Source organism: Adiantum capillus-veneris, chromosome 12 (assembly GCF_014529385.1).
Source record: "Adiantum capillus-veneris isolate H3 chromosome 12, ASM1452938v2, whole genome shotgun sequence".
Classification (NCBI taxonomy): Eukaryota; Viridiplantae; Streptophyta; class Polypodiopsida; order Polypodiales; family Pteridaceae; genus Adiantum; species Adiantum capillus-veneris.
The window spans coordinates 137273664-137291228 of NC_140942.1; the positions used below are offsets into that span (position 1 = coordinate 137273664).

At 41.1% G+C, this 17565-nt stretch overlaps 1 protein-coding gene and 1 pseudogene across 1 annotated transcript; both read right to left on the reverse strand.

Annotated features, from left to right (window-relative positions):
* Positions 1 to 7672: 7672 nt before the first annotated feature.
* On the reverse strand, positions 7673 to 8338 carry LOC147446569 (uncharacterized). Its single transcript, XM_086524725.1, has one exon. It carries the CDS (start codon positions 8336 to 8338, stop codon positions 7673 to 7675), a length of 666 nt encoding a protein of 221 aa, XP_086380851.1.
* Positions 8339 to 9750: 1412 nt separating this feature from the next.
* On the reverse strand, positions 9751 to 10467 carry LOC147446570 (uncharacterized; annotated as a pseudogene).
* Between the last annotated feature and the right edge of the window lie 7098 nt (positions 10468 to 17565).

Here is a 17565-nt window from a genome sequence, read left to right on the forward strand (position 1 = left end):
AAGGCTATATCTTAAGGGTTATTCTTTCTCACCACTTGGAGTGACCATGATAGGTTTTACATGGGGGTTTGGTTCCAAGGTCCACCATTTGTCCAATCTAACTCTATTGAAACATAGAGAGAAGCAAAAGTCCACCACTTGTCCAAGCTAGGGTCCATTGAAAGATGGAGAAAAGGATGCTCCACCATTTGTCCAAGATAGACTCCATTGAAACATGAAGAGAAGCAAGCTGCACCATGTCTCCAAGATGCTAGCCTCCATCGAAATACCTTAAACCCACGTTATTTTGTACATGGGGAGCTTACATTCAAGGTCCACCACTTGTCCAACCTATTATCACTGGTAGCATGAGTGGTCTGCTCTCCAGATTCACCACTTTTCCACTCTATGTCAATATATTAAGAATATTTGGGTGTTAAGGTTCACCACTTGTCCAACCAAAAGACTATATCTTAAAGGTTATTCTTTCTGACCACTTGGAGTGACCATGATAGGTTTTACATGGGGGTTTGGTTCCGAGGTCCACCACTTGTCCAAGCTAACTCTATTGAAAGATAGAGAGAAGAAAAGGTCCACCTCTTGTCCAAGCTAGGCTCCATTGAAACATGTAGAGAAGGATGCTCCACCATTTGTCCAAGAAAGGCTCCATTGAAACATGAAGAGAAGCAAGATGCACCATGTCTCCAAGATGCTAGGCTCCATTGAAATACCTTAAACCCACGATATTTCCTACATGGGGGGTTTACATTCAAGGTCCACCACTTGTCCAACCTATTATCCTTAGTAGCATGAGTGGTTTGGTCTCAAGATTCACCTCTTCTCCACTCTATGTCATTATATTAAGAAGATCTGGGTTTTAAGGTCAACCTCTTGTCCAACCTATAAGGCTATATCTTAAAGGGTATTCTTTCTCACCACTTGGAATGACCATGATATGTTTTACATGGGGGTTTGGTTGCAAGGTCCACCACTTGTCCAAGCTAACTCTATGGAAACATAGAGAGAAGCAAAGGTCCACCACTTGTCCAAGATAGGCTCCATTGAAACATGGAGAGAAGGATGATTCACAATTTGTCGAAGATAAGCTTCATTGAAACATGAAGAGAAGCAAGCTGCACCATGTCTCCAAGATGCTAGGATCCATTGAAATACCTTTAACGCACGATATTTTTTACATGTGGGGTTTAAATTCAAGGTCAACCACTTGTCCAAGATATTATCCCTAGTAGCATGAGTGGTTTGGTCTCAAGATTCACCACTTTTCCACTCTATGTCATTATATTAAGAAGATCAGGGTGTTAAGGTCGACCACTTGTCCAACCTATAAGGGTATATCTTAAAGGGTATTCTTTGTCACCACTTGGAATGACCATGATATGTTTTACATGGGGGTTTGGTTCCAAGGTCCACCACTTATCGAAGCTAACTCTATTCTTCTCATAGAGAGAAGCGAAGGTCCACCACTTGTCCAAGCTAGGCTCCATTGAAACATGGAGAGAAGGATGCCTCACCATTTGTCAAAGCTAACTCTGTTGAAACCTGGGGGGTTTACGTTCAAGGTCCACCTCTTGTCCAAGCTATTATCACTAGTAGCATGAGTGGTTTTGTCTCAAGATTCACCACTTTTTCACTCTATGTAATTATATTAAGAATATCGGGGTGTTAAGGTCCACCACTTGTCCAACCTATGAGGCTATATCTTAAAGGTTGTTCTTTCTCACCACTTGGAGTGACCATGATAGGTTTTACATTGGGGTTTGGTTCCAAGGTCCACCACTTGTCCAAGATAACTCTATTGAAACATAGAGAGAAGCAAAGGTCCACCACTTGTCCAAGCTAGGGTCCATTGAAAGATGGAGAGAAGGATGCTCCACCATTTGTCCAAGATAGACTCCATTGAAACATGAAGAGAAGCAAGTTGCACCATGTCTCCAAGATGCTAGGCTTCATTGAAATACCTTAAACCCACGATATTTTGTACATGGGGGGTTTACATTCAAGGTCCACCACTTGTCCAACCTATTATTGCTAGTAGCGTGAGTGGTTTGCTCTCAAGATTCACCACTTTTCCACTCTATGTCATTATATTAAGAATATCTGGGTGTTAAGGTCCAACACTTGTCCAACCTATAAGGCTATATCTTAAAGGGTATTCTTTCTCGCCACTTGGAGTGACTATGATAGGTTTTACATTGGGGTTTGGTTCCAAGGTCCACCACTTGTCCAAGCTAATTCTATTGAAATATAGAGAGAAGCAAAGGTCCACCACTTGTCCAAGCTATGGTCCATTGAAACATGGAGAGAAGGATGCTCCACCATTTGTCCAAGATAGGCTCCATTGAAACATGAAGAGAAGCAAGCTGCACCATGTCTCCAAGATGCTAGGATGTCTCCAAGGTCCACCACTTGTCCAAGCTAGGGTCCATTGAAAGATGGAGAGAAGGATGCTCCACCATTTGTCCAAGATAGGCTCTATTGAAACATAAAGAGAAGCAAGCTGCACAATGTCTCCAAGATGCTAGGCTCCATCGAAATACGTTAAACCCACGATATTTTGTACATGGGGGGTTTACATTCAAGGTCCACCACTTGTCCAACCTATTATTTCTAGTAGCATGAGTGGTTTGGTCTCAAGAGTCACCACTTTTCCACTCTATGTCATGACGTTAAGAAGATCTCGGTGTTAAGGTCCACCACTTGTCCAACCTATAAGGCTATATCTTAAACGTTATTCTTTCTCACCAGTTGGAGTTACCATGATAGATTTTACATGGGGATTTGATTCCAAGGTCCACCACTTGTCCAAGCTAACTCTATTGAAACATAGAGAGAACCAAAGGTCCACCACTTGTCGAAGCTGGGATCCATTGAAACATGGAGAGAAGGATGCTCCACCATTTATCCAGGATAGGCGCCATTGAAATGTGAAGAGAAGCAAGCAGCACCATTTCTCCAAGATGCTAGGCTCCGTTGAAATACCTTAAATCCACGATATTTCATACATGGCGGGTTTACATTCAAGGTCCACCACTTGTCCAACCTATTATTCTTAGTAGCATGAGTGGTTTGGTCTCAAGATTCACAATTTTTTCACTCTATGTCATTATATTAACACTAGAATGGTAACCTAACAGGACATAAAAGTGTCCTTTGAGGGTTTTGGGAAAAAATTCCAAAACCATCGTAGATCCACTCATTTTGGAAAATCCTTTCATGAGCTTATAGTTCAATAACTACTACAGATGGAAAAAATGAGAAACTTGTAATTTTTCTCATCCCTAATAAGTGCTGGTACCTTTTCCCATTGATGTGTCTCCTAGAGGTATTCTTTGTGTTTCCTAGTGTGTATAGGAACGTGTTGCTGTTGTTAGGATTTGGACCTTCATGGAATCTTTCTCTCGTTCATACTTCAAATCAAGCACGACCATCAACACAAACAGGTGTTTCTTGTCCATTAGCATTGTCCCTTATCTTTTTGCATCCATGTTTGTCTGCTTTAATTGTGATTGTGATAACATAATTTTCAACACATTTTCTTAGTATCAAACCTATCAAACATTAAATTCAATGTAATTTTTTGTCATAATCACTTGTCTAGGTTTAAAAATCAAGCAGTCTGACTAAGCTAGTTTGACCAAGCTAGGCGTTAGAGATCTTCTCTTAATACCATGGGGAATGCCTTCCTAATTATCAATGGTTACTTAGATTCTTAATCCAATTTAGGCAGCATTGTGTAAAATGTACTAGGACTTTCTAGTGGGCTTAGTCCCTATTGACCTTTAGCTTAAGTATCATAAAAGGGAGTTTACTAGTGTGATGAGCCTGGGGAGGGTAACAGTGTTATATGACTCCCCAAAGTTACAAAATTAAAATGCTAAAAACGAACAAACAAAAAAATCAAAGTGCCACAATGTAAAATCTAAAGTGGAAAGAGAAATATCAGCTTGGTTTGGTACTCCACTCACATGCATCGCCTATGGTACTAGAGCCCTAGAGGTTCCCAGTGTGGGCGCTTTTCCTTGAAAAGCAAAAAACCCAAGGCATACAAAATAAGCACGTACATCAAAATTTAATCACTGTGATGAGACTCTGGGGGGTCAAAGAAAAGGTAATCAGTCAGGTAATGATTTCATGAGAAATTACTTTTATCGTAGCTTAACTACAAGGTCTTCTAGGTATAGCCTCTAGTCATCTCTCCGACATGAAATACTTGGCTCTCGTTAAACAACTTAATTTACCAGAGAAAATTGAGAAGCTTGCCCATGGTATTAATAATCGATCTTTAGTGCCTTTCGACCATTGTTAAATTAGTGACCCTAGACTTGTTTAATTTTTTACATTTACAACTGTTTATGCGTTTGATTATATTGAAACTTAATGTTTTTGCTGACAAATGTTTTAAATTTCTGTTACCAATCAAATTGTCTGCCTACAAGTGCATATGCTTTTTAATTGTATATGAGAATGCAATTACTGTGCCAATGTTGTTTGATTTTGCAGTGGAAAAAGACGGCTAAGGACATTCATCTCAAATGATCTTCCACCTCGACGAACGAGCTTCAACTCAATAGCTTCCGAGGACAGAATCTACATCAAGTAGGGGGGCATGTTAACCCTCACGCACATTCCTATCACCTAAGATGGACGTCGTATTATTTATTTGGTAGAGTGTTAGAACGTCATCCTAGCATAGGGAGGACATCAACATAATGTCAATCCGAGGAGTAGGATCCGGCTAGGGCATGGAAACACACAAGTGGCTTGTGCGTGCCAAATGGAGGATTAGAAGGTGAAACCTACACACAAAGAAAGCTACGGAGAGGGTATGATGTTGCTACGAGGAGTGAGCACACTACTTACTCTACCATTCGGCCTAATCTCTCATACACAAGCTTAATCATGCACTACTCTCTAATCAATCACTAATCCAACTCTAATCAAGCACACAATGAGCATAGAATAGCATAGAATGACCACACCGGGCACCAACACTCTACACAAGCCTACACACACTTAGTAGCATGCTTAAACAAGAGGGAAATATGAAAAAAGAGAGAGATTAATAAAAAAATCAGCCACTAATCTTTGATTAATCAAGCATTGATTACACCATGAGCAAATGAGAGAGAAGAGGTTAGAGTTTAGTGATTGGCATGAGGCCAAATCGTCCATGCACGCGCGTAGGAAGCTCAAGAACTCCATAGCCATCTCCTTCTTCACAAAAATTATCTCAAGTGAGTAAGAATCCCCTTTCACATTGTGTGTTTTGAGTTATATACTCTCTAGGCTTTTTAGTAGTGGTCGGGCACTCAAATGGCCAAACTCACTTAATCTGCTATCTGCACTGCCCAGGATCTAAATATAGCTCAATGTTTACAACTTGAAACTCTTGATGAGCCCAAAACATAATTACAACCCGCATTTGTGGTCATTTGATGGAAAATCCTAAAACTTAAGTGGCCGTCAATTGTGACCGTAACTCCATAGATAGTCATCAATTCCAACTCTTCTCTGCATCTGTTGCTTGTATTTGCTTCATCTTCATCTTTACTTCACATCCGCATCATCTGGCCTCATTAGCATTTACTAATAATAGTAAATAGCCTCTTTGACTGGTCCGTTTGGCCATTGTTGACTTAGCCACCAAACACTCCCCACATCCGATTTCAGTGCACGTCCTCGTGCGTTGCCTGGTTGGCTTGCACTGGAGAGATTTGAAATTGGTGGTAATGTTGTTCTGAAGAGCTCTAAGCTGTTGGGTTGACTTGTTGGTGAATATGAGATTAGTGATCTGGATTCAAGTAAAAGCAATTGGCTTGATTTATTATGGGAATAAAGAAAAATAAAAGAATATGTATAGTGCATTAGGGTCTGGAAACCCTGGATGACCAATGGGGAAAAACCTCATGGGAAAAAGTGTCCAAAGGTATGTGATCTTATTATGGGAATATACAATGGTGGGTGTTTAGGGACTGAATTGATTGGGCTTATATAAATAATGTGAAAGTGAATTGTTTAAGCCTTCTGTCCCTTGAAAAGGGTCGATGATCTTCCTTGAGTCTGGAGTTGTTTTGCTGTTGCCTGTACCTGCAAGGTGTGTGCATGGGTGGAACAATAAAGTGTGTGTAATGCAAATGTCCAATAATGGGACATTCGATATGCTTGCAGAGGTTTATGCATGGGTAAGATTATGCTGTGCGAGAGAAGTGTATTGATGGGTGCTCCTCAGAGTTTAATGTAGCTAAAAAAGTAAATTAAATTCACTTTACTAGCTTCCATTAATCTCGAGAAGGTCGTTTGATGCAATGGTTACCACTCTCCTAATGTGCGCAAGTTCGTGTGTGTTTTGTTTTGAACACTTCGCCTCTCCACCATGATTAAAATAATACATTGACTATGCTCACCTATTCAGAATGAGCGACTTGATATAATTATGCTCAACTCTTCCAGCTTGAGCTGTAGCCTAATTAGCTAGACTCATAGACCACAGAAAAATATTAGGACTCGAAGCTTAGGTCTAATGCTTTGCTCATTTATCGGCTCAGCTGCCCGACTCTTGATTTTTTTTTTTGTGACTTGACTTGACTTGACTACTGTCTTGAGCTCTCAACAAAGTATATATCTAGACATTTAGAGCTCAGATCCTCAAAAAGAGGGTTATTAAAGGACCATATTGGCAAGGTAGGTTTTTTTGGCCATACCTGGGTGACCTTGGTTGTCAAAATTGCTTGTTGTAACTTTTGGTCTATTATCTGAGAAGATTGGCTAGTTTCATTTTGTTGGAAATGGGAGATGACTTTAATCTTCTTCTGCTCGTTTGTCTGCTTTGGCACCCATACGTATCTGCTATTTGTTGTTGGCTTATTTTTATAAACGACTTATTGACTTTTTGGACCTATAACCTTTATCTATCGGTGTTTGTAGCTGAAATTATCTTCAAGTTGTGTAAAATTTGGTCTTGGTGCCTTGGGTAACCAGATTTGTTTTTGTCCTCTGTAATATCCCTGTGCTTGAAGTATATTTGATGGCACAAATATTTTTGTATGTACTTTTGTATTCAACTGTATCTGTTCCGTGCCATTTTTGGGAATCACGGTTGGTAAATTCCCTTGAAGATATGTAGGCCTTTTAGATTGAGAATCGTTTTTGAACCTGTTTCTAGTCCTGTTGTTCGATCTCCTATTTTGAGTTGAATTTAATCTTGATTTACCTGTTTGTTGTTTTGGTTTGAAGTTATTTGCTACTGTATAGCCTGATATCTTTGGTTTGGGTAACCAAACATTCGGTTGACCATTGTAGTAGCCTTGCTCTTCTAAGTTGTACTGGGAGGAAATCCATCCCATTTGTTTACCTGAATTGTTGAGAGTAGGATCATTTACCCAAACTGGATCTTTGACATTGATGTCATTGGCTGCAACATAGGTTTTGATGTGTTGCTTGTGTCTTTATTTACACTGAGTTGGGTATTTTGGCTGAAAGACCTTTTATACTCTTGTCGAGGTTGTTGGTCTTGGTTTCCCTGGGGTGCTGAAGCCACTCCTGTTTGCTTTGATTGTTTAATTTCATTTGTGACCTCCTTGTTGGACTTTTGTTCTTCAGAGGAAGAGGTTAAGCCTCCTTGGACTTTTGCTTTTCCCTTGTCTTCTGATGATGAACGTCGAGATGTAATTACTTAGGATGTTTGTAACTTTCCTTGTTGATGACATGCTTTGGTGATTTCTGCTTTTAAACTGACTTGAACCGTCTTTTGTGCCTCTATTTTTGAACAACTGTTGGAGTCTTTAATTTCCTCTACCAGCTGGACAGAAGTAAGTTGACTCTTTTCTTCAGATGCAATGCTTACCGTGGCCTTTGGTTCACATTGCTCTTTATTGATCTCTTTGTTTGTCTTTTGATAGGCTCCATGTGCTTGATGCCCCATTTGCTTCTGATTGTTCAAGTTAATTATGATTTGCGTCACCTTTGGCTCTTTGGCATTTTCCACTGGTGGGACAATATTAGGATCTGACTTTATGACCGGCTCTGTTTTTTGATTCTTGCCATCATTTGAACACATTGAGATGTCTTTTTCTTGGTTTTGATATTTGATCTCTGCCTCTGTTGAAATCTTGGGTACATCCCTTAGCGATGAACTATCTGTGCTATTAGCATTATTATGTAGGATCTTTGATTCCACATTTCTGCTTCTTGAAATCTTCACTGGCAAGTCCTTGACTGCCCATCCCTTCTCTGGTTCTGGGTCACAGATAATTTCTTCATCCACTTCCTCTGACATTGAGTTCGCTGCATCCTTGTCAGATCTTTCGACTTCAGGCCTGAAAAATTCCAAGCTGACCATCTGTTGTAGCTGATCTTTTTTGGTAGCTTGATTTTCAATTAAAATATCATTGACGCCTTTGACCTCCAATATTTTAGTCATCAGTTTGTCTCTGGTATCCTTTGACAAGATATGCTTTCTTTCTGTTGACTTTCGACTTGGAGACGTCTGCTTTAATGATTCTGTTGCTTACAGTCTGATACTGTCTTGGTTTTGCTACTTCATCATATCTAAGTGCATCTTTACTGGGAAATTGGGTATTAGATGATTAATGCCACATCCGTAGCAATGCACATCTATTCCTATTTGTTCTATACCTGGTCGAGGTATCTATTCATAATATTGTTGGTATTCGTTTCCCATAGTATCTTTGATCAAATATGTCATCATCATGACATGTAGATACTTGAAAACCAACACTGACACTGGCTTTGACTGACTGCCCTTATCTTTTTCGACTGTGGCATTCTCAAGAAGCTTGTAATAGCTTCCATTGTAACCCTGGTAGATGGTCGTTTCAGCCCTGTGACCAACTTTAATTCTATGTCTGTTATGAACATGTGATCCTTTATCTGTGGCTTTTGTATAGTCTTAGGACTCTGTTGTCGCTTCGATCCTGTATTTGGCTTTTGTTGTCCTCTGATTTGTAAGAGAGTATTGTGACTCTCTTTTACTGTTTGCAGTTGATAGGGTTGTCTTGATTGCAGTAAGTGAGGTGGAGATTGGACTCCCCCCATCCGAGAGTGTTCCCTATCTATAAGAGGCATCTTCCTTATGCCAGATGTGGATATTTTAGCTTTGTCATCTAGCTCAGCTGATTGAGCTAGGTCTTTGTGATGTCGTGCTATCTCAATAGTTGATTCTTCCATTGATTGTACGTGTGTTTGTGTTGGTACATTTTGTGGTGCATGTGTAGTGTTTTGTACCCGTGACTATTGTGTTGTGGCACTCATCTGTGTAATGAAAGAAGTTGAATTGTGCTCATACAAATTCAAAGTCTGATCATGTTTCAGTGGAAGCCTAGAGCTTTTAAAGTGCACTTCCCTATCTTCTAGTGATTGACTTTGTGCAATAGTGGCAGTGTGACCAATATTTACCTGGTTAGATATCATTTCATCATGTGTCCGTTTCTCAATTTGGTCTTGTGGAGTTGAAGGTGACAAGATGAAAGCTACAGCTCTTTCTGAGAATTTATCTGCAATAAGATCTAATTCATAGCATCTTCCATCTATATCATAGCTCCTGTCCCCATTGCACGTTGCCCATAGTGTCCTAGGAATTGACTCGCAAAATGTCCTTACCCCTGTGACTTGAACCCATCTTTGTCCATCAGAATCTACATAAATTGGATCTTTCCATCTTGTTTCGTTGATCCAATGAATGGCTATTGGTTCAGATTGCTTGTTGACTTTTGAAGTGGTTGAAGGCAACCTTCATTTACACATGGCTTAAAGGAATTCCTTCCTACTGACTGTGTCTTCATTTTTTGGCAGATTGATTATAGTAGGCCTTGTCTCTTGAGTGATTTCTCTGTTCTGAGCTACCAGTGTATCTGCATTGGAAGCTAAAGGTAAGCTCATTATCAAGCGGTAAATATTACCACTTGTCGACATGTATTTGTAACCCAACTTTGAACCATCTTCATGTGCTATGAAGCATTGATCTGGCTCTTCCATCGCTTGTTGAGGTGTTTCTGCTTTGTACCATCTACCCTCCATATCTCTATAGAGACTGCTACAGTTTTTGTCCTTGTAATTTGACTTTATCAAGTGCACAGTGACTCGGCAACTGCTAACCTCTGGAAGATCTTGCCTGCGCAATTTTATTATGTCCAACTCACTACCTGGTTTGATCTTCATGTACACTGATCCTAAACAATCTTCCATTAGGTTCTTTTGTGAATTAGCCATGTTGGTAGCTTCTTCTACTTCCACTACCTGTATTGTCGGGCTTTTCAGAGCATTTTGCTTGGACTTTAGATAGCGATTGTCTGCATCATCCATGTAGCATGGAAAGTCTTTGAAATGACCTATTAAATCCAACCTGACGCCAACTGTTTTGACTGTTATTAATGATCTTGAAGTTGCATCATAACTGCTTTGATTTGCCGATGTTGCCATTGATTGTGGCTGTTGTATCTACTGCTCCATTTTATCTTTCAACCCTATTACTGACCTGCTGAGCACTTGTATTCCCTTTTTCTAGCCTCTCCCACGGGTGACCAGTGGTTTTCCTAATTCAAAGTTCATTGCTAAGCTTAGCTGTGATCTCTCTGATTTGACCTACCTGTATAGCTATAGCACTAGTTGGCAAGATACTTACCACTGTACTGCAACGACTGCATCTTCATAGAAATTAGTGGTTCGAGCTAACCTGTGTTTACTTTAGCACACAATCTGCAAAATTCTATTTAGCAGGACTGCCATTTTACAATGAACACAAAATTCTTGGTGTACCCTTGACAGTCACACTTGTGCCTTGAGCTCTCACTTTTAGCTGAATTAGATTGAAGCTAGCACAAAAGGATTTATGCACTACTTGCACTGATTTGCTAGCTAATGGCTGATTCAGAAACTTTCAGAAACTTGCGACTGTTACGACAAGTCGAGGTTCCTTGTGTACGGTCTCACCGCTACCAAATTCGTTTATGGATTCACAATTTTATACTAGGCCTTGGATTGATTTTACACCTTCACGCGGGTGACCAGTGGTTTTCCCAATCTATAATTTCAATTTGCTAGTATTAGCAGCCCTTAATGATCAATTAGAAGGCCTAAAGACCGAATCCGATTCCAATTTTCAGTTTTTAGATGATGAATAGCTCACATGCACTCGTGCCATCTCTAGGTCAACTTAAGCGGTCAAATTCAGTGCCTGGGTTGAGTCTAAGCGGTGGCCTAACTGCCAAATTTCTATCGTGTACTTTGATTTTACTCTGCTCAGAGGCTTGCAAGTGTGTTCACTTATGAATGCCACTTAGATATGGAATGAGGGATCTAGAAGTCGAGGCCAAGTCTAGAACAAGATACGGCTAATGATTTAGTCAATAAATAACTCGCTAGGCCTTCTTGTAGGCACTCAATTTCTTAGGTAACAATGTCTCAAATGGCGCTCACTAGTCGATGCAATGGATGTAATAGGTTTCTCTCGTGTACAATGTGCACGCAGTGTACTATACAACCGGCAATGTGATCCAAATGCACCGAAATCCAAGCCCAGAGTATATCCCACAAGCACAGCTTTCCAATCCTATGCCCTTGTCTCGGCCTAGATGAGAGATTTTATAGAGTCGAAACTCTCAATGCAATATGTTTAATCATGAGCTCGCTGGCGAGTTGGCAAGGTATATGGGCAATTTGTGCAGAGCGTGATGCTGACGAAAAAGGTGTGTGTGTGTTTCTTTAGCCAGGCCGAGATTAGCACTAGGAGGCGGTAGCTGCGGCCTTGCGCATGTGCAGGTGGGGCCGGCATCGGCAGCCAAGGCGGGACCAGGTAAAGCGAGAGAGAGAGAGAGAGACGATATGTGTGGAAGCTTATAGATAATTCCATTTTGTCAATCTAAATCTTTCTCATATTAGTAATGGAAAGAAAGCAAGGCAAAGTCAAAGGAACGGACAACCATGAAGTTACAAAGGAGGATTTGTTGAAGATTGGGGAAAGTGTAAAAGGGGCCTTACAACAGGTTGAAGCAAGGCTTACTCATGTCTCAAAACAGGTTGATGCAAAGCTTACTCGGAAAATTACATGCGTGCAGTTAGAACAAAGCAGATGGAGAGAGGGCTTGGTCAACAAGTGAAGTCTTTGGAAACAAAGATGGTGGCCTCTGATAAGCAACTTGCAGCCCTTGCGAAGAGCAGTGGTGCACTGATAGAGCATGTTGTGAGAGAGAGATTAAAACTTGAAGCAAAGTTGGGAAATCCATTTTTTTTTTGAAAGTAAAGCCAGCCGCCCGATCTGAATTAAAGTTAGTGGATCTTCAAGGCATTTTTAAGTATCTTGAGTTTACTAAGGAAGAGGAAGTGCTTCTGCTTCAAGGGATGGTCAAAACCTTGACAGGTCCAGAGTTTTTGAAGTTTTTACAATCAGTTCTTAAGGCTGTCAAAGCTTCAAAAATTGATCTCAATGATAACATCTGTATGAATATTTTGAAGAAAATACGACACACGTTGAACTTTATACAGGCAATTCATCGAAAGAAGAAAGTACTAGCAATCCCTGATTTGCTGGAGCACATGGGAGATGTGGACATCATGGATGGCATTCAGCTTGTTCCACAATTGGTGGAGAGTAGCCAGTGAAGTAGGGAGTGTCTGTTCATGTTCATGGTTTGGTTATCCACCAAGGAGAGAACATGCAGGTGGAATTGCTGGTCCGCATGGACTGTCGAGGCTGTGAGCGCAGGAAATTTTCTCGCCATTTCCTCTAACCTTATCTTAAACAATTTCCTCGCCATTTCTCCTAACCTTAATTAAATAACCTAAATCTAATTTAATATAACAATCCTAAACCTAAATTAATAAACCTAAATTTAATCTAATACAACGTAAATCTAAATCTAATGTAAATAAAACTAAATCTAATCAAACGTAAATCTAACTAAAAATAAACATAAATCTAATCTAATTTAACTTAAATAAACCTAAATGTAATTTAACGAAAGTCTACATCTAACCTAATCTTTAACGTCTTTTGGGATAGTTTCCTACGACGTTAAAGCTCTCTTCTTCTTGTGTGTGTGTGTGTGTGTGGGTGTGTGTGTGCCAATAAAAAGAGAAAAATGGTATAACCTTTCTATCACCCAAGTGTGGTAGATTGGTTATGCCATTTTCCTCTTGAATAACAAGTCTTGGTTTCAACTCCTCGTCGGCTAGAGTTTTAGGTCTCTTTAATTAGTTTCCTACGACGTTAAATTAAACTCTCTTCTTCTTGGGTGTGTGTGCACGCCAATAAAAAAAGGAGAAAAATGGTATAACTTTTCTATCACCGAAGTGTGATAGATTGGTTATGCCATTTCTCTTATGAATAACATGTCTTGAGTTCAACTCCTGGCGACTAGATCTTTAAGGTCTCTTGGGATACTTTCCTACGATGTTAAGACTCTCTTCTTCTTCTTTTCTCTCTCTCTCTCTTTGTTTTATATATATATCTCTCTCTCTCTTTTCCTCTCTCAATGTGTGTGCATTTTTTGATTATTCATGTATGTGTGCGTTTTTTTCGTTTATATATTTGTCAAAAGTACATTTCATAATCTCTTTCTAATCTTGTGCATGCGGTGATGTGGGGGATGTTGGTTGAGGTTGAGGAGAGGTGGTGGCTTGGGGGTTTGGGGGCTCTAGAGCTCATTCATGAGTAGGAGAGGTGCTGGGTGGGGGGTTTGGGGGATCTGGAGCTGCTTCATGAGCAGGAGAGGTGCTAGGTGGGGGGTTTGAGGGTTCTGGTTTCTTGAGGACGAGAGCTGCTGGAAGTTTGGGTTGGGGAGGCATCTGAGGAGATATTGATATGTTCTTGTGTTGGTATGGCAGACAAGGGGTATCTTGTCGACGGAGGCCTAGGCGTGGGCCTTGGTGCTGGCGGGATAAAAGCATCATGTGCTCCGTCTAGATGCATGGTCGCACAATTGATCAAGTTTTCAATCATTCTGTTTCTAAACGAAGAAACATCAGCCTTTGAATAATCTACCAAATTTCTTACCTGCATTAAGAACATCATGTTTATTAACATAGCTACTAACTTATTAAGATACAAATCTGTAAACGAGTGTCAAATGCTTACACTTCTACGACTTCCATCAAGCATGACCCCTAACAAAATTTTTGCATTGATTAAGAACCTCCACCCACAAGAGTAGGCATCGTCCTGCTTAGGGACTTTGCAACCAATAATAGTAAGATTATCATATATCTGCTCTTGCGTTAAAGCTTCAAGAGCGGACACAAGCTTCCGAACAGATCTGCGCAAAATACAATTAAATTTCATAAGCGCCTTTTAACATAATTCTATGCGATGTCGAACAAAATACAAAACCTCTTACCTACATACTTCACCATGAAATCCATGGGATGAATTAGCAAGGTAGCACCGGTTTCGTTCAAGGTGTAAGAGAACAAGACTCCAATGAGCGCTGTTACAAATAAACATAAGCAAAAAATATGTCATCACAACAAATTAGAGTTCAAGATAAAATAATTTTACTATTGAAAACATTGCGTATCCTTCATGATAAGCCAGAATAAAAAATTTTGTCGTCTCCATGTTCATTGACTGGAACTAGTCAACTACTTCCACTAAAGATGTATTCTCGGCCGCCAAAACGACCTAGAGGTTCGAGTCAAGGACGGCGACATCATTTTGCATATTCCAAGGCAAATTTGAAACTACAAAACTATAAAGAAATTCGTGTCATACAAAATTCAATATATTAAAAGAATTTATTGTGAAAAAAAGAATAGCACACACCTGCAAAGCAAGCAATTGATGATTGAGTCTATGAGTTCCCTCGTCTGGTTCTGTAAAATTGCAATCTCGTGGGGGTGATAGGGAAAATACAGAATGCGTCCCCACACAGGAAGGCCAACATGGAAATAAGGAAACAACAATGACAAATCATCAGCGTTGGCGTCTCTTATGGCATCTTCCATTTGTTCCTCCATCATCTCAAGGCGTAACTTCTCCAATCTTTCACTATCGTCTTCTGTTGTGTCCCGCTTGGTGTTGAGACGGGTGCTGTATCGATGTATTTGTGTAGACACTTCATGAACTTTGACCTTGTCAATAGGTGGTATTCTAAGAATATTGTCCATCTTTCGGTCTGAAATATTGGCAGGTGATATTGTTTTGTCATACCTGAACCTGAGAAGGCGAAGTGTGTTGATGTCTCGCGGCATCAATGTTGCCCTATGGGCGTGGGCTGAGAGAATGTAGCTGTCCTGGAGAAGCTCTACAAAAACATCCTCGACGGCCTCGTGCAAGCATCCCATTGCACTTCGAGACCACCGAAAATTCAGGTTGTGTTGCTCGCAACTCTCGCAAACAACTCTCTAGAATGGCAGTTTAGGTATTGCCAATGTAATGTGCTTTTGGAGCTTACGAAGTTCGAGTAGAACGCTCCTATTCTGCTCGTATCTTCTTCTTCGCATTGTTGCCCGTAACTACGGTATGGTCTTGCTCGGAATCACTTGCGATGTTGACGATTGCACTGCAGACGAGCTAGCCAGGCCCTACGGACTAGACTGGCCAAGATAAACCTTCCTTGCTGTTTGCTTTGTGCGGGCCATGACCTAAACGAGGAGAATGCGAGGAAATATGGAAATCTGGATGTGGGTAAAAACGCAGAGTGACTAGAGACACTTCGGAAAAATGATGAGAAAAAAAGAGGGAGGGGTGTTTGTATTAGCAAAATAAGTATAATCACATCTTAATCATGAGAAGAGGCGACTGCATTAATCATGACATTGCGAGGTATGACAAGAAGCGTGCGAGCATAATGTTTACGTGCCACGTGGCACATCGGGACTCGACGCGATATTGGTGGTGCCGAAATTAGTGGCATTGCCTATTCGCGGTGTGGTACGATGAGGAAACAAGTGCCCCAACGGGTTGCCCTAGCAACAACGGTATGTCGCGGCACAACGCGAGGAGGCGGACCCTGAGTACTCTGGATTGGCCGTATCGCGTTATGACGCGACAACAAGCTGTCGTGCCAAAACGCGATAGCGGTGCTTCTGTGGAGTGGCGGCACCAGTTTCGCATTGTGGCGCGACTGTTCCACAGCAACTAACACGTGGCGTAATCATCACGGAGATTGCATGATGTACGGGTGGCGCGACAAAAAGGCGTCGTGTCACAACACGATACAGGGCGTTCTTGAGTACTCTAGATTGGCCGTATCGCGTTATGACGCGACAACAAGCTGTCGCGCCAAAACGCGATAGCGGTGCTTTTGTGGAGTGGCGGCACCAGTTTCGCGTTGTGGCGTGACCGTTCCACGGTGGCTGACACGTGGCGTAATCATCACGACGGCGACTGCATGATGCACGGTGGCCCCATGATGCACGTCAATCGATGTCATCAATGTCCTATAAATATGACTTGCTCCCCCATTTGCCCTTTGTTTGGATGTTGTGCTCTCTCGTCTATCTTTGCTTTTGAATTTCCGTTATGGACCCCTTCAATGTTGAAGCAGAGGAGGAAGTGCCTTGCTCTGAGGATGCCCCCCAAGACAAACTATCTCATTTTCTATACTGCATTGGGCTTCAGCAGCGCGAGATAGAGATCAGGCCGATGTTCAATCCAGATTTTTCTTTGCATGAGTGGATTGTCTCCGTGCAACATTACCTATCAGGTTTTGAGCAGACCTACCAGCAGCAAACGCCCGGTGGCACTGTCGAGATACAAGGAGTTCGTTTTGTTCACATGAAGGATATCAATTCGGACTCCTCCAAGAAACAAATATTTTCAAGGAGTTGCCTTTCAAGCTGCTAGTGCACTTGCGGATAACAGACTACAAGTGTACACTTCATAACCACAAGTGTCGAGTGGCTGAATATTATGCAGGTTTTATTTTATATTTGCATTTAATTTTGGATGAGCATGTTGATGTTGCAAAGGCCTCGCTAGAGGATCAAACTGGGGAGGGTCAAGAGTCCAAATCTCGGGGAAGCCTTGCCTTTCAGGTTTCAGAGGGAGTCCAACTTCAGGAGGGTGCTTTGCCTACTAGTGTTCTACCTACCATACCTATTGGTGATTTGCAGTATGTCATGCTTAACGACATTATGGAGCTTTGTGACCTTCGAGAGGACTATTGCCTTGCCATTTTGGCACATAATCTTGAAGAGAATGATGCTGTCATTGACCTTGAGCACGATAAGTATTCTGTTATAGATGCCCATGTAAATGACGATGAGTTTGTTGACCCCGCAAGCGCACTTGTGATGATTTACAATGATGTTGCTAGGTATGTGTGCACGCTTCCAACAGAAAAGGAGTTCATGGAAGTGTAAAAAAATCTAGGGATTGAAGAAATGGGTAAGGCAAGAACTTCTTCATCATCTTTGGCCTCAACATCCAATGCGTCCACTGGACGTCAGGGCGGCATCAACCTATGGAATGAGGACTTACTTGAGGAAGATGAAAACCAGAAGGTAATCTCTTTTTTTTTCCTTACCTTTTTGGTTTCTACTTATCTCATTTCATAACTTTAATTTGTTGCAGTTGGTGTCTATGATGATACCTTCATTCCTCGCCCTCGT